Source organism: Siphateles boraxobius, unplaced genomic scaffold (assembly GCF_051911475.1).
Source record: "Siphateles boraxobius isolate OS27281-9 unplaced genomic scaffold, OSU_SipBor_1 98, whole genome shotgun sequence".
Taxonomy (NCBI): Eukaryota; Metazoa; Chordata; class Actinopteri; order Cypriniformes; family Leuciscidae; genus Siphateles; species Siphateles boraxobius.
The window spans coordinates 156411-175656 of NW_027509228.1; the positions used below are offsets into that span (position 1 = coordinate 156411).

The 19246-nt window shown below is 37.6% G+C and overlaps 2 protein-coding genes across 9 annotated transcripts in view; both read left to right on the forward strand.

Moving 5' to 3' along the window:
* The window catches only part of ets1 (v-ets avian erythroblastosis virus E26 oncogene homolog 1), a 54767-nt gene extending 44497 nt beyond the window's left edge, over nucleotides 1-10270 (forward strand). For all 8 annotated transcript variants that reach the window (XM_077225037.1, XM_077225038.1, XM_077225039.1 and 5 more), the window contains 3 exons: nucleotides 1400-1660; nucleotides 6335-6453; nucleotides 7424-10270. In XM_077225037.1, the coding sequence (XP_077081152.1) occupies nucleotides 1400-1660; nucleotides 6335-6453; nucleotides 7424-7639 (596 nt within the window). In that variant the 3' untranslated portion in view covers nucleotides 7640-10270. The remainder of the gene's footprint in view (nucleotides 1-1399; nucleotides 1661-6334; nucleotides 6454-7423) is intronic.
* The window catches only part of kirrel3b (kirre like nephrin family adhesion molecule 3b), a 648233-nt gene that overhangs the window by 49765 nt on the left and 579222 nt on the right, over nucleotides 1-19246 (forward strand). The window lies entirely within an intron of this gene.

Sequence of the window (19246 nt, forward strand, 5' to 3'; positions counted from 1 at the left end):
CATTACTGCAGTTATGCGACAATTCCCAGGAAATAAAGTAGACCGTTGAGTTTATTTGTGGTCCTATCATACACCATCTCAAGGTGCTCTCGGCTGCCTGCGGTGGGGAAAAAGGAGAGAAAAACAAAGATGTTTGCTTCAAAGTGAGAGATGTTTGAAGCCACAGAGCGCTGGTAGCCGTCTTTTGTGTCAGCGCGTCCTTGTGAGGTTACGTTACTGGGGTTGGAGGTGTTTTTGTGAACCTAAGGTTCTCGTAAGGAGCGAGAGGTGTAAAGCGTGAAGAGCGTTCCGGTTTCTCATGAAGTAACTTTGACTCGCGTACGTTTGGTTTCACTCCCACTCATCGAATACACAGCCTGTCTCACTCTTCATTGTCTAACCGTCATACAGCTGAACAAATGATCCAGATTTGGATTGGACATTGAGATTTGTCAAAGGCGCTTGTATATTATTGAACAACGCAGAGATTTAGGCTTTCGCCCTCTAGGTACACGCAGGCTTTATGTGCAGTAAATCCCAGCTTTGTGTTTTTTCCTGCGTGGGAAAGAATTTGTGGTGCCACCAAACTCGCATGTGGCTTCAATTTTTCAATTGAAGATTTCAGGATCAGGCCCAGCTCTGTATTATCTTTCATTCTTTGACATTCATTTGAGATTGGCCTTTTATCTCCAGTTTGGCCCAAAATGGAGAAGCAATTTGTTTTGATTTTCTTCCAATTAGAGAAAACCCAAATATCTCCACATGGATATTGTGTAAGAGAAACACAGTGTTGTGAGAGCAGTTCTAGATTTTTCCACGTGGTTGGGTCTAGACCGCTTGTGAACTTCCCTCGCTAAAAACTTTGCACCTTCACTTTGGTTGGAAATATAAGACCAGGGTCCTCATTTATTTGATCCTAAAGTTCAGGAATGCCATCTTTCAGCAATTAACACAATTTCAGCACACTGTAAAAAATATTGTTGGTTTAGCTTAAAGTAAGTTACCTGCTTGCCTTACAATTTTGAGATCATACAATGAAGGAGATTGGTTTAATCAACAGAAAATCTAAATATTATGTTATCTGAACCATATTAATTACCTAAGTTGATTTGACCAAAAAAAAAAAAAATGTGATGATAAATCATGACAATAATTTTTTAGAGTGCAGCTGATTTGTGATTTTGACGTCACTTATAATAATTAATTCATATTTACATGTAGGATAATTCTGCGTACATCTTTATAAGTGAGGCCTATGTTCTTTAACAGAAGAGTTTGTCATAAGTCACTGTTCTGTGAAGATATTTTGAAGCATGCACATGCTCCTCTTTTCCATACAACATGCATTAGGTCTGTTTGAATATGTGGATTGGAAAATGCTTGTGAATAACGTTTAATGACACTGAAATCTCCGTCTCAGGTAAGCTGGGAGGTCAAGATTCGTTCGAGAGCATCGACAGTTTCGAGAGCTGTGACAGGCTGACGCAGTCCTGGAGTAGCCAGTCGTCGTTCAACAGCTTACAGAGAGTTCCCTCGTACGACAGCTTCGACTCGGAGGACTACCCCACTGCGCTGCACGGGCACAAACCAAAGGGAACCTTCAAAGACTACGTGCGGGAGCGCTCGGACCTCAGCAAGGACAAGCCGGTCATCCCGGCAGCTGCGCTCGCTGGGTACACAGGTCAGCACTAACACCAGATCAGCCTCTCACAACCTGCAATTTGGGTTTGTTGCATTAGACAAATATATATCCAAGGTTTAAATGCATAATCAACGCCGTCATGAACAGAGATGACAACTTTATGGAAGTTGTAGAAGTAAAAGTGTTGTGTGTTTCAGTGGTATTATCGTTGTTTTTAGACATGTTGCATGGCAATGCAATGTTATTTTGGTCATGTGCCATGGTGCAGGCATGGTATTTTTGAAGCTTCAAACATTACAAAAATCACAAATGGTGATCACACAGTCTCACATTATATATTACCATCTGATACCAAACCATGGCACTGCCACAGTACTTTTTTAAGGGATAATCCATTGAATGGTATGTATCAAATCACATGCCAAATAATATCAAAAGCCTGATAAATAATATTATTTGGATGGAATATTGCGGACCATGTCATGTCAAGAACCATATGGTTTTTTTTTCATATATCATACCATAAATCATACTATTTTTCATATCATATGGTTTTTGATATGATATGATATATGGAATATTGCATACCATGTCATATCAAAAAACATACATGCTATTCAATATATAATACCATTAATCATACTATTTATCATATCACGTACAATATCATATATAAAAAAAACATTTGATATGATATATGGACTATTGAATACCATGTCATATAAAAAAAAAACATGTGTTATTCCAAATATCATACCATAAATCATACTATTTATCATATCACATACCATATCATATCAAAAACCATATATGATATATAATATGGAATATTGCATACCATGTCATATCAAAAACCATATATGCTATTCAATATATCATACCATTGATCATACTATTTATCATATCACATATCATATCAAAAACTATATGATACCGAACCCACGTCAAATGAAATAAAATATCTTTAATGAAAAAAAAATGAATACTGCAACCAGGAAGCGTTTGGAATCACAAATACGTGCGCGTTTCCTGCTAATCGAGGTGGCTTGTTTTGTCTTTCTGGGACGCAGTTGCTTCTGGATCAGCGACAGAGTTTTGTGCACCAGTTTCGATGCATTGGTGCACTTCGTAACCGCAGAGCCACATTTGTTACATGACTGTAAGAATGTCAACGCAATCTTTTTCTCTGCACAACTGCTGCAGTAAAAACCTTGTGAACCAGCAAACATGCCACACCCAGGCTTTCTTCAAGCTCTCTCTCTCTCTCTCTCTCTCTCTCTCTCTCTCTCTCTCTCTCTCTCTCTCTCTCTCTCTCATCACTGCCACCAGCTCTCCGTTTCTTCTACGCTGTTTTCATCTTGTACTCCTTATCTGCGGCCCACATCTCAACCCATTTCCCAGGTCGTCTTGGCAACAGCACATAGTGATCGCAGCCCTGTGCACTTAAGATGAGAGCTCCTTTATCGGCCCATCTTCGAGGGGCTTTTTTAACCTTGTGCCTTATGTCTCCAACCTACCTGCTTATGTCATATATCCGAGTAGAAAAAAAAGCACTCCCCTACCCTAAAAGAAAGAACACAGGGCCCACTTACTATGTGTGACACATTTCATTTCTATTTTAGGTTCTTTTGAACTTATAAAGAACTGTTTTGCACGCACCTGAGTTGGATGTCATGTGGAATTCTCTAGATCCGAGCTAAAAAAGAGACATATTATGGATATTTTATGCTGCAAATTGTAAATTGTGCATTTATTTTTACCTGTTTTGTTGGGTTTGTTTCTGTGTACGTGCAAGAAAGAAAGAGAAATATTGCACAAAAAAAAATGTATATGGACTGAACTACCTGTTTTTACTAGTGTTACCCACAGCGTCAACACAACAGGCTTCAGAGTTCAGAGATGAGATAGATAAAGCCAGCTAGTGACAAAAATGATCCACTTGCTCGCAGAGCTCTGAGGTTTTCGTGTTTGTCATCATTAATCACATATTCAAGTACAAATCCATCCGATCTGTGAGGAGAGCAATACAACCACAACACCGCAGCACACTTTCTTCAGCGACGTCTGATTTTTAACTTTATAGAGTGGCTTCCTCATACAGGCACGCACACATTAAAGTCACTGTTCACCCCCCAAAACTTAAAACTTTATCATCATTTACTCGTTGACCACCGAAGGATCTTTAGCTGAATGTTCACCCTGTTTTTTGAAGTGGAGACTGGGGAGGTCGAACTCCAAAAATGACAGGAAATGCACCACAAAAGTAGTTCTTCTAAAACAATATGATAGCTTTGTGTGGAAAAATAGACAAGACAATGGTTATAAGACACTAAAGAACCAATGAATGATTTGCATCACTTACAATTACGTTGGTACAATAAAGTTCCCTTAGTTATCTTTAGTTATTGCATTAACTAACTATGAGCAATACATTTTTTACCGTACTTATTAATCATTGTTAATGTTAGTTAAAAAAAACACAACTGTTGATTGTTAGTACATGTTAGCTCCGTTCCATTAAAATCATAATAACAGATGCAACCTTTGTTTTTAATAACGCATTATTAATGTTGACATTTACATTAAGTAAGATACCTTTGCATTGTTAAACCTTTTTGAAAGGTGGTCGTATTTTGCTACTTTTATGATGCTTTTGTTGTGCTTTGGAGCTACTCACTTTTATTTAATGAAAAAATGCAGCACGGACATTCTGCTTAACATCTTATTTTGTGTTAAATGAAAGACAGAAAGTCATACATATTTTGAATGACATGATTATTCACCCACAGATATTTATTTTAGTGTGAACTATGCCTTTAAGCCCAATGCTTTCCCAGATCAACTTCATGAAATCCTTGCCTTTGCTTGTAATCATGCTCTCACTTCAGGCAAAGTGGCCTTAATGTACTTTCAAAGCTTTGCAGCGCTGGATTTCTGTCAGTCTGAGGGTTTGGTTTAGGCATGTAGAGGACAGACCGATTGCTTTCCATTCCCGGCTCCTTTGGGTCTAATGAGGGTGTGTTACAGTAGCTGTGCTTATGGAATGTGTTTTAATGCATTTACCTACATAAACAGATTACTGCATTGATCCAGATGAGTGATATTGTGGATTCATATGTTGAGGAGACAGAGAGGCAGGCAGACAGAGAGGGAGAGGGTTAGAATGAACTGTTGAATTGTTCATGAGAGAATCTGTTTCGGAATTGCATTAGTGTTTTATTGCATTATCGGCAAGGATATTTTTAGCCGGATGTAACATGCAGTGGGGAATTCACTAAGAATGAGTTGTGCCTGCTGTTATCACCACTTATTTTGCATGTGCGTTGCTTTGATTTACCGACCACGTAATGATTTACGACAATATGTGACATTAATTGTGTGTAAACTTTTGTAAAATAAGCCTAATTTACCAAGAAAGGATGCATAGAAATTAGGGGATTCGCCAGTTTTAAAAATTCTGCTTGATGAAAATTTTAAAAAATGTATGTAAAATGTAATGTAATATATATATATATATATATATATATATATATATATATATATATATATATATATATATATATATTGCCGAATTGACGAAAAACTGATAAATTGAGATTAAAATCCTATACTCTGTTTAAATAATTGTATATGCTACTAGTGAATTTAGTGTTCTAGTGAAAAGTATGAAAAAAGATTATTCATGATTATTCAGATGATGTCAGAGGTAATCTGAATGTAAGCATGCACAACTAAATATCCAATAGTGATAACCTACTGATAAATGTAAAAATCTGGTGCTAATATAGTGCAGGACTTGATGTTTGCAGGAGATTAGACTCTCTCTTCTCTTCGCTGTTGTTTTGCAGCAGGTGTGATATGAAGTGACGGTTCAATTTAATGCGCACAAACCACAAGATGAAGAAAAGCCAAAACTTATCTTGACGGGTACAAGAGCTGTTCCGCTGCTGCCTACACGCTGTAAAGCTCTTGCAGGATAGATCTCGCTCAATAGGTCAACGCGACCACATAAACACTTCACGCTAGTCCTTAAATCGCTTCTCATAATCAAGTGCATTAAGATGCACGGTTGTAATATTTCAAATGTCTCCTTAAATATGTCCCCGTGCAGAAAGGCTAAAGTCCTTAAAGTTGACCCCATCACAGTTAGGGGCGAATGCAATGTTAAAAGCTTGTGAGAAAAACTTCTCGTTTTGCAGATGGCCGCCAAGGGCTTCTCTCTCACACCCACACAGCCGTTCACACACATATAGACATCACACACATGTGTGCTTTCAAATGCACCCGGGCGACATGCAGACATATACATCATGGTTTGCGTGATCAAACACATTTATCCACCAGATATGTAGCCTTGGGGCAAATCCAAATGATGTCAGTGGTTTGGAATTCACATAAAGAGCCCAAACTCAAGTAGGACATGCGGTCTGGTGCAGTAGCCAGTCAATACTCCATTGTGTCACGCCGGTCTCTGTTTTCATGCAGCGTGACATAAAGCTAGTGGCATGTTAAACTCTGTTTGGACCGGGATTTTGAAATCTAACATTTCTTTTATACTTAATGCAGTAGAACTGAAGATTCTAGAATGGTGATAATATGGTACTTTGACATATGTTGCATACTGTATATGGTACTTGAGATAAATGGACATTTTGTTGTGAACATCCTCCATAGGATTGCATTAAGTCGTTGTGGTGTTGTTTGTCCATTCAGGAAGCGGACCCATCCAACTCTGGCAGTTTCTGTTGGAGCTCTTGACGGACAAATCCTGCCAGTCCTTCATCAGCTGGACTGGAGACGGCTGGGAGTTCAAGCTTTCCGACCCTGATGAGGTGAGGGGTTATAATCAACATCATCTGTATAGGTGGGGAAGAATAGACTAAAAAAAAAAGGGAAAAATTCAAAAAGTACAAAATAACTTTTTTATATTATATTATTATTATTATTATTATTATTATTATTATTATTATTATTATTATTATTATTATTATTATTTATTTATTTATTTTTTATAATGGGCTATGCCGGGCTAATATAGTTAACTAAATCTAAAACTAAAACCATAAAAAACATCTAGTTCAGTCATGAAACTCTAGAGGGTGCAGGCTGATAGATCCTTTACATGCCCTCTGCAAGAAATCACATCATTACTACGTGGCACAAGCTGATTGGGCTCTGCTGATCCTGCAGCCAATGAGATTGCTTGCTCAACATTTAAATAATTTGGTTCAGCGTTTGCTGTAAGTTAGTCCTACAGTGTGCTATAATCTGAACCCCTCCACCTCCCCAGCTCCACCTGCCTAGATCTGCTACAGGATTTATGTGTCTATTCATGCAGCAGCCGCATATCTTACATGCTCACAGCTGCGTGTCTATGTATTTTTTAGTAGTAGTGCATAGCAATAATAAACAGCAGCAGCGTAGCAGGTCATGTCCGCCAAGTCCAAAAACATTAACATGGCCATATTCAATAGCATGCTAAAAATATTCCGAGAGTTGTCTTGATTCAAAAAGTTTTTTTATGCGTATAATACCAAAATACAGAACCAAAAAAGCTCTAGCTAGTTAAGTAAATGCATATATTAATATGTCCGTGTTTTGAACTGTTGTTCTTCAGAGACTAACCTCACAGTGCCATTTATCATTTGAAAACCAATTATTGCTCTATCTCTAGTGTATCTGATGCAATCACTATACCACCACTGCAAGAGCACATGGTCGCATACACTATAGAATCTCATGAGGAAGCGAATAATTATTATGTGGGTTCCTGATCCTGACCTGTGTCTCCTTGACCTCTAGGTGGCACGTAGATGGGGCAAGAGGAAAAACAAGCCCAAGATGAATTACGAGAAGTTGAGTCGTGGTCTACGCTACTACTATGACAAAAACATCATCCACAAGACGTCCGGCAAGCGCTATGTCTACCGCTTCGTGTGTGACTTGAAAAGCCTACTGGGATACACTCCCGAAGAGCTCCACACCATGTTAGATGTCAAGCCTGACACGGATGAGTAAAGTTTGGAAAGGGGGGGGGGGGGCTGAAAAAGTCCTTTACAGATCCTGGAAAGAAAAAAAAAAAAAACGGGTCGTCCATTTTCGGGTCCAATCACATCGCATCTTAACACCTTAGTCGTGGTCCAGTCTTGTTTTGAGCTCATACGGGACAAAAAAAGGAATCATCAAAACATTTACCAAAACTTAGAATCTGTAGACTTTGTGCGCCTGTATTGTTTATAGTTCTGCGGGGAAGGGAAAACTCTAAGTTCAGGTAGAACTGCCGTTTTGTCCCAGTAGCACAAACACCGGGAAGGAACAGAAGACAAAGAGATGGACATTTCTTGGACTGACTGCTCCTGTTATTAAACGCATTGCCAAAATTAGAGACAAGAGGAATATCGCAGAAATATTTACAATTAAGTTACTTACTGTTTCTGTCTCCTTGCATACCCACCAGGAGAAAGTGAGTTCTCAGCCGGACCAAATTGTTTTAAACATTTTTTTTATTGTTTCTTAAAGATCTATTGTCAGTATTAATTTGTGGAGAGACCAATCGTATTGAGATGCTGTCCGGACAGAGATTGTACATTTTCATATGCAGAAGATGAAGGTTTATTGAAGTGAAACTGTGCTTAGATATTCTCTCTCTGCTTCTTTTAAGGTCACGTTCGGTTATATGGGTTGCTCTTACCACAATGTCCATAGCTGAAAACGCTGTTTTTGATCACCAGATCAAAATAGATACCAGTCTCGCCCTTTTCAGTTGAAAGAGACGAGACGCACCTCAGTCAAACTGAGAGACGCATATGAATGCGGCCGTTGGCTTCTCAACGGTGACAGTCGCAGCACACGCACACGTTTGTGGTGAGAGTGTGCGTTCATGATACCGCTGGTGTCGTTTCATCACTTGTATTAGGACAAAAGACATCAAACATTTCTTGCCTTGGCTTTGTTTGTACATGAATCATTTTTCATAAAAGTCTTGCCTTAATATAGCACACCGTGTTTATGAACTTACTGTGTTTTCTCGAGGTAAACTGAAATGCGTCGGAATGTGACAACTGAAATATCATTCAACCGGGCCTCTTCGCTATCAAACGGTTTGCTGGCAGTGCTAGACTGAACCGAAAGCCATAAACCCGAGACGTTTGAGAACGCGCCACGCGAGGTGTTTTAACCTTGAGAACGGTCTTGTGCGCTTTAGCCATGTTGAAAAGTGCACACTTCAGCATGCATCTGGATTGTCAACGTATGTAAGATGGTTTTTGCAGCGGGAACGAAAGATCTTTTGTGGACGTGTTTTTATTTTCCAGATGGTTTGTGAAAGTGTCTGTTACTGGTAGTGGCTGATATAATGTTAAGATAAGGAGGACCGCCAGATCATGCTGATACTTTCGGCAGCTTTGAAGATGATTGCGTGTGCTACAACTGGCTACCAAATATCACAAGATCGAAAATGGGAGTACGTTTCGTAATGGTTTTTAAAGGTATTTAAATGCAGTATTATAGTCATTGAACTGTTTTAGTCATCGCTGGTTGGGACTTAAGCCAGAGTTACATTGCAGTGTCCATGAAATGAATAATGTACTTTAAATGTAGTTATTTGGAGAAATTGCACATACAAATGTGCAAACTTGACACTGAAATGCAAAGGACCAGTATTTTCAGTACTTTAAAAGGCTAAGTAGAATCATTTCGACTGTTTCACTGTGTGGGAAGGGTCTCGTCTTGTACACAAGACCTTGTGGGAAAAGACAAAGTTAAGAAGGTTCTTCTAAGAAAACAAACCATATTGTTTACAGAGGCAGATGCTACCCATCCTGATTGGTGGAGATTTGGAATTGTCTATTTTTACAGATAACATTTCATAAAATTGCTAGATTGAAAAATAAACCATATACACAAGCTCAGAGCTCAGAATTTAAGCTCATTTTAGACACACCGTCCTACCATGAACAACAACATAAAGTGGTACATCACCTGAACAAGCTTAAAAGTCTCACTGAAATAACAAGAGAACATGTTCAGACAGAAGAAAGCGTGATTTTGTCAAAGCCCACAGTGATGCTACCTGACATTCTTAAACCACACCGAAAGCCAGCGACATGTTCCATGGAAACAAGTCTTATTTTAATAAGGCTCAGATCATAATGCAGTCTTTGTCCTGATTGTAAAAAAATGATGCATTTGTGTGAAAATCAACACTTTTGACTGATGCATACATACTGAGTGTTGTTTTTATTTCCCCACAATTTTGCCTTATTTTGTATATTTTATATTTCTGTATTTTTTTGTTAAAATGAGAATTTTAATGTATTTAGTTCACAAACATTTTGATATTTTTCAATAATTTATATTTTATAAACTTTGAAATATGAGATGCAGACAGCTGGTGCTTTCGTGGGAGAAAAAAAAATAAGGTAGCGCAGGACAAAATGTAGCGATTTGTTTTCTTTTATATGAAAAAAAAAGAGAAAAAAAAGAAGTTGAATTTAAGGAATTTAAAGACCTGTCTGCTTATACAGTTCTGTATAGATAAGGCTGATGCTGGCCCATCATTATGTTCCGCTGGAGAGTTTTATATACAGTAGCTTCTATTTCTTATTGTACTTTAAATTGTTATGTTATTAAAAATATATGTGGAGAAAATGATCTGTGTGCTGCTTCGTTATTCATTCCAAAATGATTCTATATGAAATAATGCTGAATCAAAAGTAGCACGAAGGAAGACACACCCTTATCAACCGATAACTCTCACAAACACAGGTATGAAGTTGCTAACGCATGCAGATTATCACCTTGCTCTCTCTCTCTCTCTCTCTCTCTCTCTCTGTGCAGCGCTTTGCAGGCTTTGCGGCAGATTTGTGGTTTCATTTATTATGAGTCTTGGTTAAATGAGCTGCTCCTTTCTTTCATTGCTAATCTTTATACATACCGCAGCTGCAGTTTTTCATCAAGCAAAAGCCTACACATCACGGAAAGACAGGCTGTTACCTTTGATTCTCACACTCAAGATTTGCGTGCTGCATCTTTGACCGTCACACAGGGCTTTTTTTAATGAGCTACGGGCTCTTTTTATATAGGGAATATCTTCATTCGTGGTTGATCTTGTGTGCAAAGAAGACCCTAAATAAAGCCCATTGACGTAAGAACTGAAGCAGGCACAATGAGTCCATTCACAAGGCACAATGTACAGTAACTTGCAAATGGCAAGGGCCGTCTCTTATCATTGTTTGTCCTCTCCATTAAGATCCAAAAAAGCTTTCTTGACTGTATACATATGGGTTAATATTTCCAAAGTATAAAGAACTACAAAAAAAGAGGCTACCAAATCTCAGAAATAAACCATTTTAGGAAGTTTTAAAATGTCAAACAATGCAAACCAAAGAAACTGACATAAAATGAAGGAATATTTTGGTTTTCTGGGCCATGTGTGTACATCATGTGACTGAAAAAGACAAATCAAATACTAACTAGACCATTTGAAATGCATGCTAATGTTTCAATTCAACTCTTACTGTTTATGCTGATTATAATTTGGATTGTTCACATAAATGTCAGGGGATTCACCTCAGTCTTTGTACGGGTATCGCTTTTGTGGAAAGAAAGAGTCAGTGGATTGTGCATAATCAGAGCACAGGTCAAGGAATGATTTTACAGTTATTTTGTGTGCGCTAGACCATAGCCTTTTTGGTAACTATATCTGGAAATGTCCATGTTCTGAGTTGAGAAGTAGTCAGGACTTTTCTTAGTCCGTCATGGTGGTCAGATATTCAGCATTTCATATTTAGAGATGTATCATATTCCATTATACTCTGTGTAGATGTAGTTTCTGTCTTTTTAACATTTGGAAATGAAACAGTCATTGGCAGGTAACATTTTTACTCCAGGGCTCTTTTTGACAAAAAAGTACATGATTTTTCCAGTTGATTAAACAAGACAATTAGGTTACACTTTATTTTAAGGTGACGTAGTTACATTGTACTTACTCAAATAAGTACTGGGTAATATTAATTAACTGCATGTACTTGCTATAGAGTTAAGGTTAGGGTTTGGCTTAGGGTTAGTTACTGTTATTACTATAGTAAGTAAATGTAGTAACATGTGACTACGTCATCCTAAAATAAAGTGTTACTGACAATTAATTTGTATGACAAGTTTACATATGTTTGAATATGCAAATTAGGGATTGTCTAAATAAATATGCATACATTTGTAGAACAGAAATCCAGATAAAACGGTGAACAGAGATTTTTGATAGTTTACCATATTTTCAGGAATAAAACAATCAGGTGAAATATTCCCATATGTAAATCCCACTGTAAAAACCTTAGACTATATGTAGGAATATAATAGTAAAGTCTGATGTCTGTAAGTGCTGCTGAAGTGAATATTTCTGACTGAAAAAAAAATAATTTTGGGGGGTAACACTTTATTTCGATCGCCCGCATTCTACTAACTATGAGCAACTTTGCAGCTACATGTCAACTAACCCTCATTAAAGAATCAGTAGACTGTCTGCTTAATATTTGCTTACACTTATTTTTATACTCCTCAACAGATATTCTACCGACTATAAGTAACTTTGTAACTACATGTCAGCTTATTCAACTAACCCGATCCCTAAACTAACAGTCTACTAATAGTCTAATGAGAATTAGTTGACATGTAGTTGCAAATTACTTATAGTTGGTAAAATCTCTAAAGTGGACTATTAAAATAAAGTGTAATCAGTAACACTTTATTTTGATGGTCCTTTTTTTAACATTCTCTTGACTAAGTAACTTTGCAACTACATGTCAACTAACTCAGATCAGAGTATTAGTAGACTGTCTGATTAATATCTGCTAACTCTTTATTTTGATGCTCCTCAACAGACATTCAACTGACTATGAATAACTTTACAAGTACATGTGAACTTATTCTACTAATCTACTAACCCAAACCCTAAACTAACAGTCTACTAATACTTTAATGAGTGTATAGTAGACATGTAGGTGCAACGTTACTTATAGTCAACAGAATGTGTTAAAGGGACCATCAAAATAAAGCGAAACCAAATAGTCCTTATTTTTTTGTGATTCGGTTTGATTCTGCTGATGCCGTGTGGCGTTTTTTAACTCGCTATTTGTGGCAGGCAGGACGAGGCCGAGGGCCGTGAGAGAGCGGCACGAGGCCGGTGGCGGTGGCGTGATTACTGATGAGCGACGCACCGGTCTCGTATCTCTCACGGAGGAGCGGAAGCATAAAAGGAGGAGCGACAACAGTGGAGATTGAGAGAGGAACAGGCCTGGATTTGTGTTGTGTTTGTTTTGTTATATGTGACAGCAGTCGTCCGTGAGGGGCTGCTGTCTTTTACTTTCATTTTGTATTTGTTTTATTGTATATCATTAAAATGTGTGTGAATGTTTGCCGTTTCCCGTAACATCTAACCTCGTTACACTATTATTTTGACTTTTTGTGACATTGTGATTTGTTTGTCTGCTTCTAATCTGATGGTAGGATACAGGAGACAGCTGAGGCCAGCCATAGACTTTAGCAGAAAAATTATTGTGCTCAAACTCCACACACTTCTCAATCTCCCTTGTGTGTGTGTGTGTGTGTGTGTGTGTGTGTGTGTGCGTGTGTGCGCTAGAAAGAGACAGAAAATCTTCAACAGCATGCAGGCATAGAACATCACCTAACTTCACAACTTATAACACTTTTGCACTTGCAGATTTTTTTTGGTCTATCTTTCTCTGCTTTTCTTTCGTTTTTTTTTCTTTCACTTAACCGTAATGGAAAATTACCTCAGTCAGATATGAAAATTACCCCTTTGAAATCCCCAACTGTAGGTGCCTTCAAACCCACAGATACACAGTGTTTGTGTAACCTGACAACCCTTTACAACATTTTTCTACTGCATAGTGCAAAAAAAAGAAAGAAAAAAAAGAGATACGCTTCCCAAACACTCTCATGCAGATCTTCCTCATCAACTTTACATAATATTTATAATTATATGCATATTTAGGGTAACTATTTAAGTTTATTTTAGCAAGATCAGATTGATTATGAACAATTGTGCTGGTGTGTGTTTGGTGACGTGTGTGATCACAGTTGTGTGCGGATCTGAAGTAGACAAAGGTGAAGGTAAGAGAGGAACCACCTGCAAACGTGAAACTTCTAGTGCTGAATGATGTCTATAACACACAGACCTTGAACATTGTGTACTTTTGTGTGGTCAATTGTGGACATGACAAGATATTAAAGAATGAAGTACAGACAAAGGTAGAGACAAACCACTTTTTTCTTACATTGGTTAATTTTGCTTTCACAACTTGTCTTCATTCAGACCAGTGGAAAGAAAACATCCAAAGTACACTTTAAGTGTTTATGTGATTGCACTTTATTTCAATAGTCCACTAACACATTATTATAGGGCAATTTTCACTATTAACTAGTAGCTTAGCATCCATATTGCTAGGATATTGACTGTTTATAAGTACTTAAAGCACATAATAATGCCTTATAATGCATTATCATATTCTACATCCCTTAATCCACCCAATACCAAAACTCAACAACTACCATACTAACTATTTTTAAGCAGTCATTAGGACTTATTTAGGACTTATAGGACTCATTAGTCATTCATTTATTGAGGCAAAAAATGTTAATAGTTAGTTAATAGTGAAAATTGGACAGTGTGACCATAAGGTAGCTTTGCAACTACATGTCAACTACTCTCAACTCTCTCAGACTATTAGTAGATTGATAGGTTAGGGTTAGGTTTAGGGTTAGGGTTAGTGGAATAAGTTGACGTAGTTGCAAAGTTATTTAGAGTTAATAAAGAGTCACAATAAAGTGTTACCCATACATGCATCCCAAATAATTTGTTTATAATTGGATTGATGGCCCAACAAGATTGAAAAGCCTTCATGTAAACTCCTTAACACATTCAATACAGCTTGATCTGAATGAAAATTGGATCGTTTGGAAAAAGGTGGTGTAGATCTGAAATTATCCAATCTACTGTACATGCTTAAATACGATAATCTTCTCAATCAGATTCAAAAATACCTTGCATGCATTGTGCAGTGCCGTGATGCATACAGTAGTGGTCAGAATTAATGGCACCCCTGGTAAATATGATCAAAAATGCCTGTAAAAAATAAATCTGCATTGTTTATCCTTTTGATCTTTCATTCAAAAAGTTAGCAAAAATCTAACCATTCATTGAAGTAAAATAATTGAAAGTTTGTGTGTGTGTGTGTGTGTGGGGGGGGGGGGGGTATGTATCTCTGAAGTATATTCCCATTAATATTTACCTTTTTTTAGCAGACCAGGGTGACTAGGAACATGAAATTGTCTAGCTATGACTTCTTGTTTCACAGGAGTTTATATATGAGTTTATACAAATTCCCTTATTTATCCATCACAATGAGTAAAACCAAAGAATATAGTTCTGATGTGCATAAAAAAAATTGTTGAGCATCCCAAAATAGAAAGTGGCTGTAAGAAAATAGCTAAAGAATTGCAAATCCCCCTTTTTACCATCAGGGCAATAATTAAGAAGTTCCAATCGACTAAAGATGTTATGAATCTGCCAGGAAGAGGACGTGTGTCTATATTGTCTTAATGCATGGTGAGGAAGAGAGTTTGAGTGGCCAAAGACTCTCCAAGGATCACAGATGGAGAATTGCAGAGATTACTTGAGTCTTGGGGGTCAGAAAGCCTAAAAAATATACCAAACAACCCCTACATCACCACATGTTGTTTGGGAGGGTTTCAAGAAAATCCTCCTTGCTCCTCCAAAAACAAACTCCAGCATATTCAGTTTTCAGAAACGACTGGATTCTATGGTCGGATGAAACTAAAAAAAGGATTTTTGGCAGCAAACCCACCAGATGTGTTTGATGCAAACAGGGATAAAAAGTACCCCATGCGTATGGTTAAATATACTACTGGATCTTATATGTCGTAGGCCTATTTTTTTGCTGGAGGTCCTGGACATCTTGTTCAGATACATGGTATTATGGATTCTAGCAAATACCAGCAGATAAAAAATCTAAACCTGGCTGCCTTTGCAAGAAATCTTAAAATGGGCCATGGTTGGATCTTCCATCAGGACAACGGTCCAAAACAAACATCAAAATCAACACAAAAATGGGTCTCTGAGCACAAAATGAAGCTTCTGCCATGACCGTCCAAGTTCCCTGACCTGAACCATATATAAGATGAGTGGGGTGAACTGAAGAGAAGAAGCACCAACATGAACTTGTGAATCTGCAGATCTGGAGAGATTCTGTATGGAGGAATGGTCTCTGATCTCTGGTCAGTTGTTCTCCAAACTCATCAGGCATTATAGAAGAAAACTCAGAGCTGTTATCTTGGCAAAAGGAGGTTGCAAAAAGTATTTGATAACAGGGATCCGTAATAATTATGGCCAGCATGTTTTGGAGAAAAGCATTTATTTCATAATGTGATTTCCTCCCCACTTTCAATTATTTTACTTCAATGAAAGGTTAGATTTTTGTAATTTTTTTGAATGAAAGATCAAAAGGATAAACAATGCAGATTAATTTTTTTTACAGGCATTTTTGATCATATTTACCAGGGGTGCCATTAATTCTGAGCACCACTGTATGTTTACCAGAGCCCCTTTTCAATAAGATCTCTGTTTACATACGTTTTACTTAAGTTTATTTACGACTTATGAACTGGTTTGGATAAATGCACTGCATAACTAAATTAATATGTGAATCGTAATGTAACATTTTCAAACCGAACTGACAAAAATGAGTTCATGTAATCATTCAATGATGGTTCTACTTTAGAAAACGTTATCATGTATTGAATAGCATCTGACTGAACTGCATGATTTTCATGTCAGAACCGCCTGGTCCCGTCAGTGGTGGTGTGAGGCACTATCTGTGCTCCAAAAGCTGATCTGGCTGTGATAAATTAGCTCGCAAAAAGCGCCATGTATCCCCGTGAGGAGCTGCAGAGAGAGATGGCCCTCATGACGCATGTTAAGCTCCTCTCAGTGGTTCCATTACGCCAGAGCTTGTGAAATACGAGCCCATTCCTGGTTCCCCAATGTCCTCTTCATAACACTGTATTCTATTCTGGGCTCATTGTCCCGAACGGTCGAATCTGGTCTGGGTCAATATTACCACGGATCAGTAACACTGTCTTGGGACTTCATTACAGCCCCATAACTGAGCCTATTGGACTATCAGTGTCTGATCTATCTCTATTCTCATGGTTTCTGCGATTACTCATGATCTGCTTGCAAATGATTATCTTTATGTTAATCCATCTACTGTAAGCCGATGTATAAAGGTGCTTGATTTAACATCAAATATTTAAATAGCAGAATATTTTAATAAAACATGGGAAGTATCTATGCATTACTGGGTTAAACTACTCATTTATTTTCACAATAAATGTACTAGTTATTCTGTTGTGAACCCAATTTGTACTTATCGTATAAATAGGAAACAATAATGACCTAATAAATGTAAATTAATTCAGGGTGTTAAATAACTATTTAAAGTTGCACCTAGCAATTTAGGCCCTGTTTACACCTGGTATAAAGATGTGTTTTGGTCGATTGGATCCAAGTGGAAGACTCTAAAATGACAGATGAACAAAACACCGTAATATATCAATATTTGCATATCTTACAACAAATTAACAAAGTACAAATTATTCTAATTAAGAAATGTCTGGTAAATAAACATTCATTCATTCATTCATTCATTCATTCATTCATTCATTCATTCATTTATTTATTTATTTATTTATTTATTTATTTATTTATTTATTTATTATTTATTTATCTATCTATTTATTTATTTATTTATTTATTTATTTATGTTTACAAATATACATATTATTTTAATTAATACCTCTCTTGTAGAAAATAAATAATAAATAAATAAAATATAAAAAAAAAATTAAAAAAAATTATTATTTATGTATTTATCATTATTATATTTAGTTATTTAAATATGCAAATTAATCTAATTAAGACATCTCTGCTATAAATAAAATAAACTAAAGAAAATATAAAATTAAACAAATGAAAAAATAAACCAAACTAAAATCTGTGCATTAATGGGATAATCTACTCATTTATGTTCATAATAAATACTTTAATTTTACTATCATAACCCCAATTTGTACTGCCAGAGTTATTTATTCAGGAATCATTCATCAATCATACAAAAATGCCACTGGATCTAATTAAGACATCCCTGGTACACATCAAATACATACAAACAAATATAAACCAAAACAAAAGAAAACAATCATGGGTTATCTACTCTTGTGAACCCAATTTGTATTTACTTTTAAATATGATTCAATAGGAAACATCACAGACCCTTATTAATGTCATTTCATTCATGCGTCATCATACATTCTCTCTCTCACTTCTCAGTGTCTACATCTGAGTGAAGACGTCCTGACCCAGATTTAGCCACAGGTGGGGAGTGTATTATGAGTGTGTAGTGGGTCGTAGCTTGGGCCGCATAAGCTTTGCCTGCAATTTGCATTTTTATTACTCTTGTCCTAGTCCAGGTCTCCCGTAATGTGCTACCGGCTCACAAAGACACCTCCATAACCTCCTCGTGTCCCTGCCCAGATGAAAGCACCCTCGCCGGGGCCGCCGCCTATTCATGAGGGGCCAAAAGCTGTGGACCTGCCATTCGAGACGGGAAATGGAGATGTCTTCAGATGGTAATGTGGACTTTCCATCAGGAATGCTGATTGATATTTGTTTCAGAAGGTATGAGAGCTTATAAACCAGTAGACAGGTACAATGAAAAGTGAGTGTTTGTTGGGGCAAACCCGACAGGGGCCGAAAAGGTAGACGGAGGGTCAGCGGACGATATCCACTGCATTCAACACCTGACATTTCTGTGCTAAAAGCTTGAATCATGTCAGCGCTCGTGATGAAGTGCACTGAATGCATTTATTATGCTGGTATTGTAATAAAAAGGCAAGTGGCTGCACCTGCAAAACCCACATCAATAATGTAATATTTGGTATTTGCGAGAAAAATGTGCTTATGTTGTCATCAACTTTATCTCGTCCTCTTTCCCCTCTGATTCAGATTTATACGTCCGAGTCCATTTCTGCTGGCCGCAGTGTGTGATTCCAGGCACATGTTTGCACAAGTGTGTGTATGTAAGCACAGCTGGCTGAGAACAGAATCTGCTGCATGTACTGTTGTAGGTTTGAATGTTTTCACTTCTCTTTTACTGTGCTTCGTTTGGGAGTTTGCACGCCTTTCCCAGGACATCTGCTCCCTGCGCCCACGGTTGGCCTCTCCTCCAATAGGGATGCTCCTAACACCCTTCAAATGGGCCGCTGATGTCCTCCGATTGGCCGACGGAGGCAGGGCCCAGAAAGTGAAGAGTCAGGCCTGAGAATTTTCCGAAACCTCCCCTCCTCCTCCATGGCTTTCTCGGGCCAACATCTGCTTCCAATCACAGTTTCTCCAGAGAGAGCCCCCTCCCATCAGCACGGTCCACTTTTCAAGGGCCCCCACTGGAGAACTGTTCTTGGGATTGTCCTAATGGACTCCGGGCTTGTACTGACTCGAACGCCGATTCTCATCCCAATATGAGGTTTAAG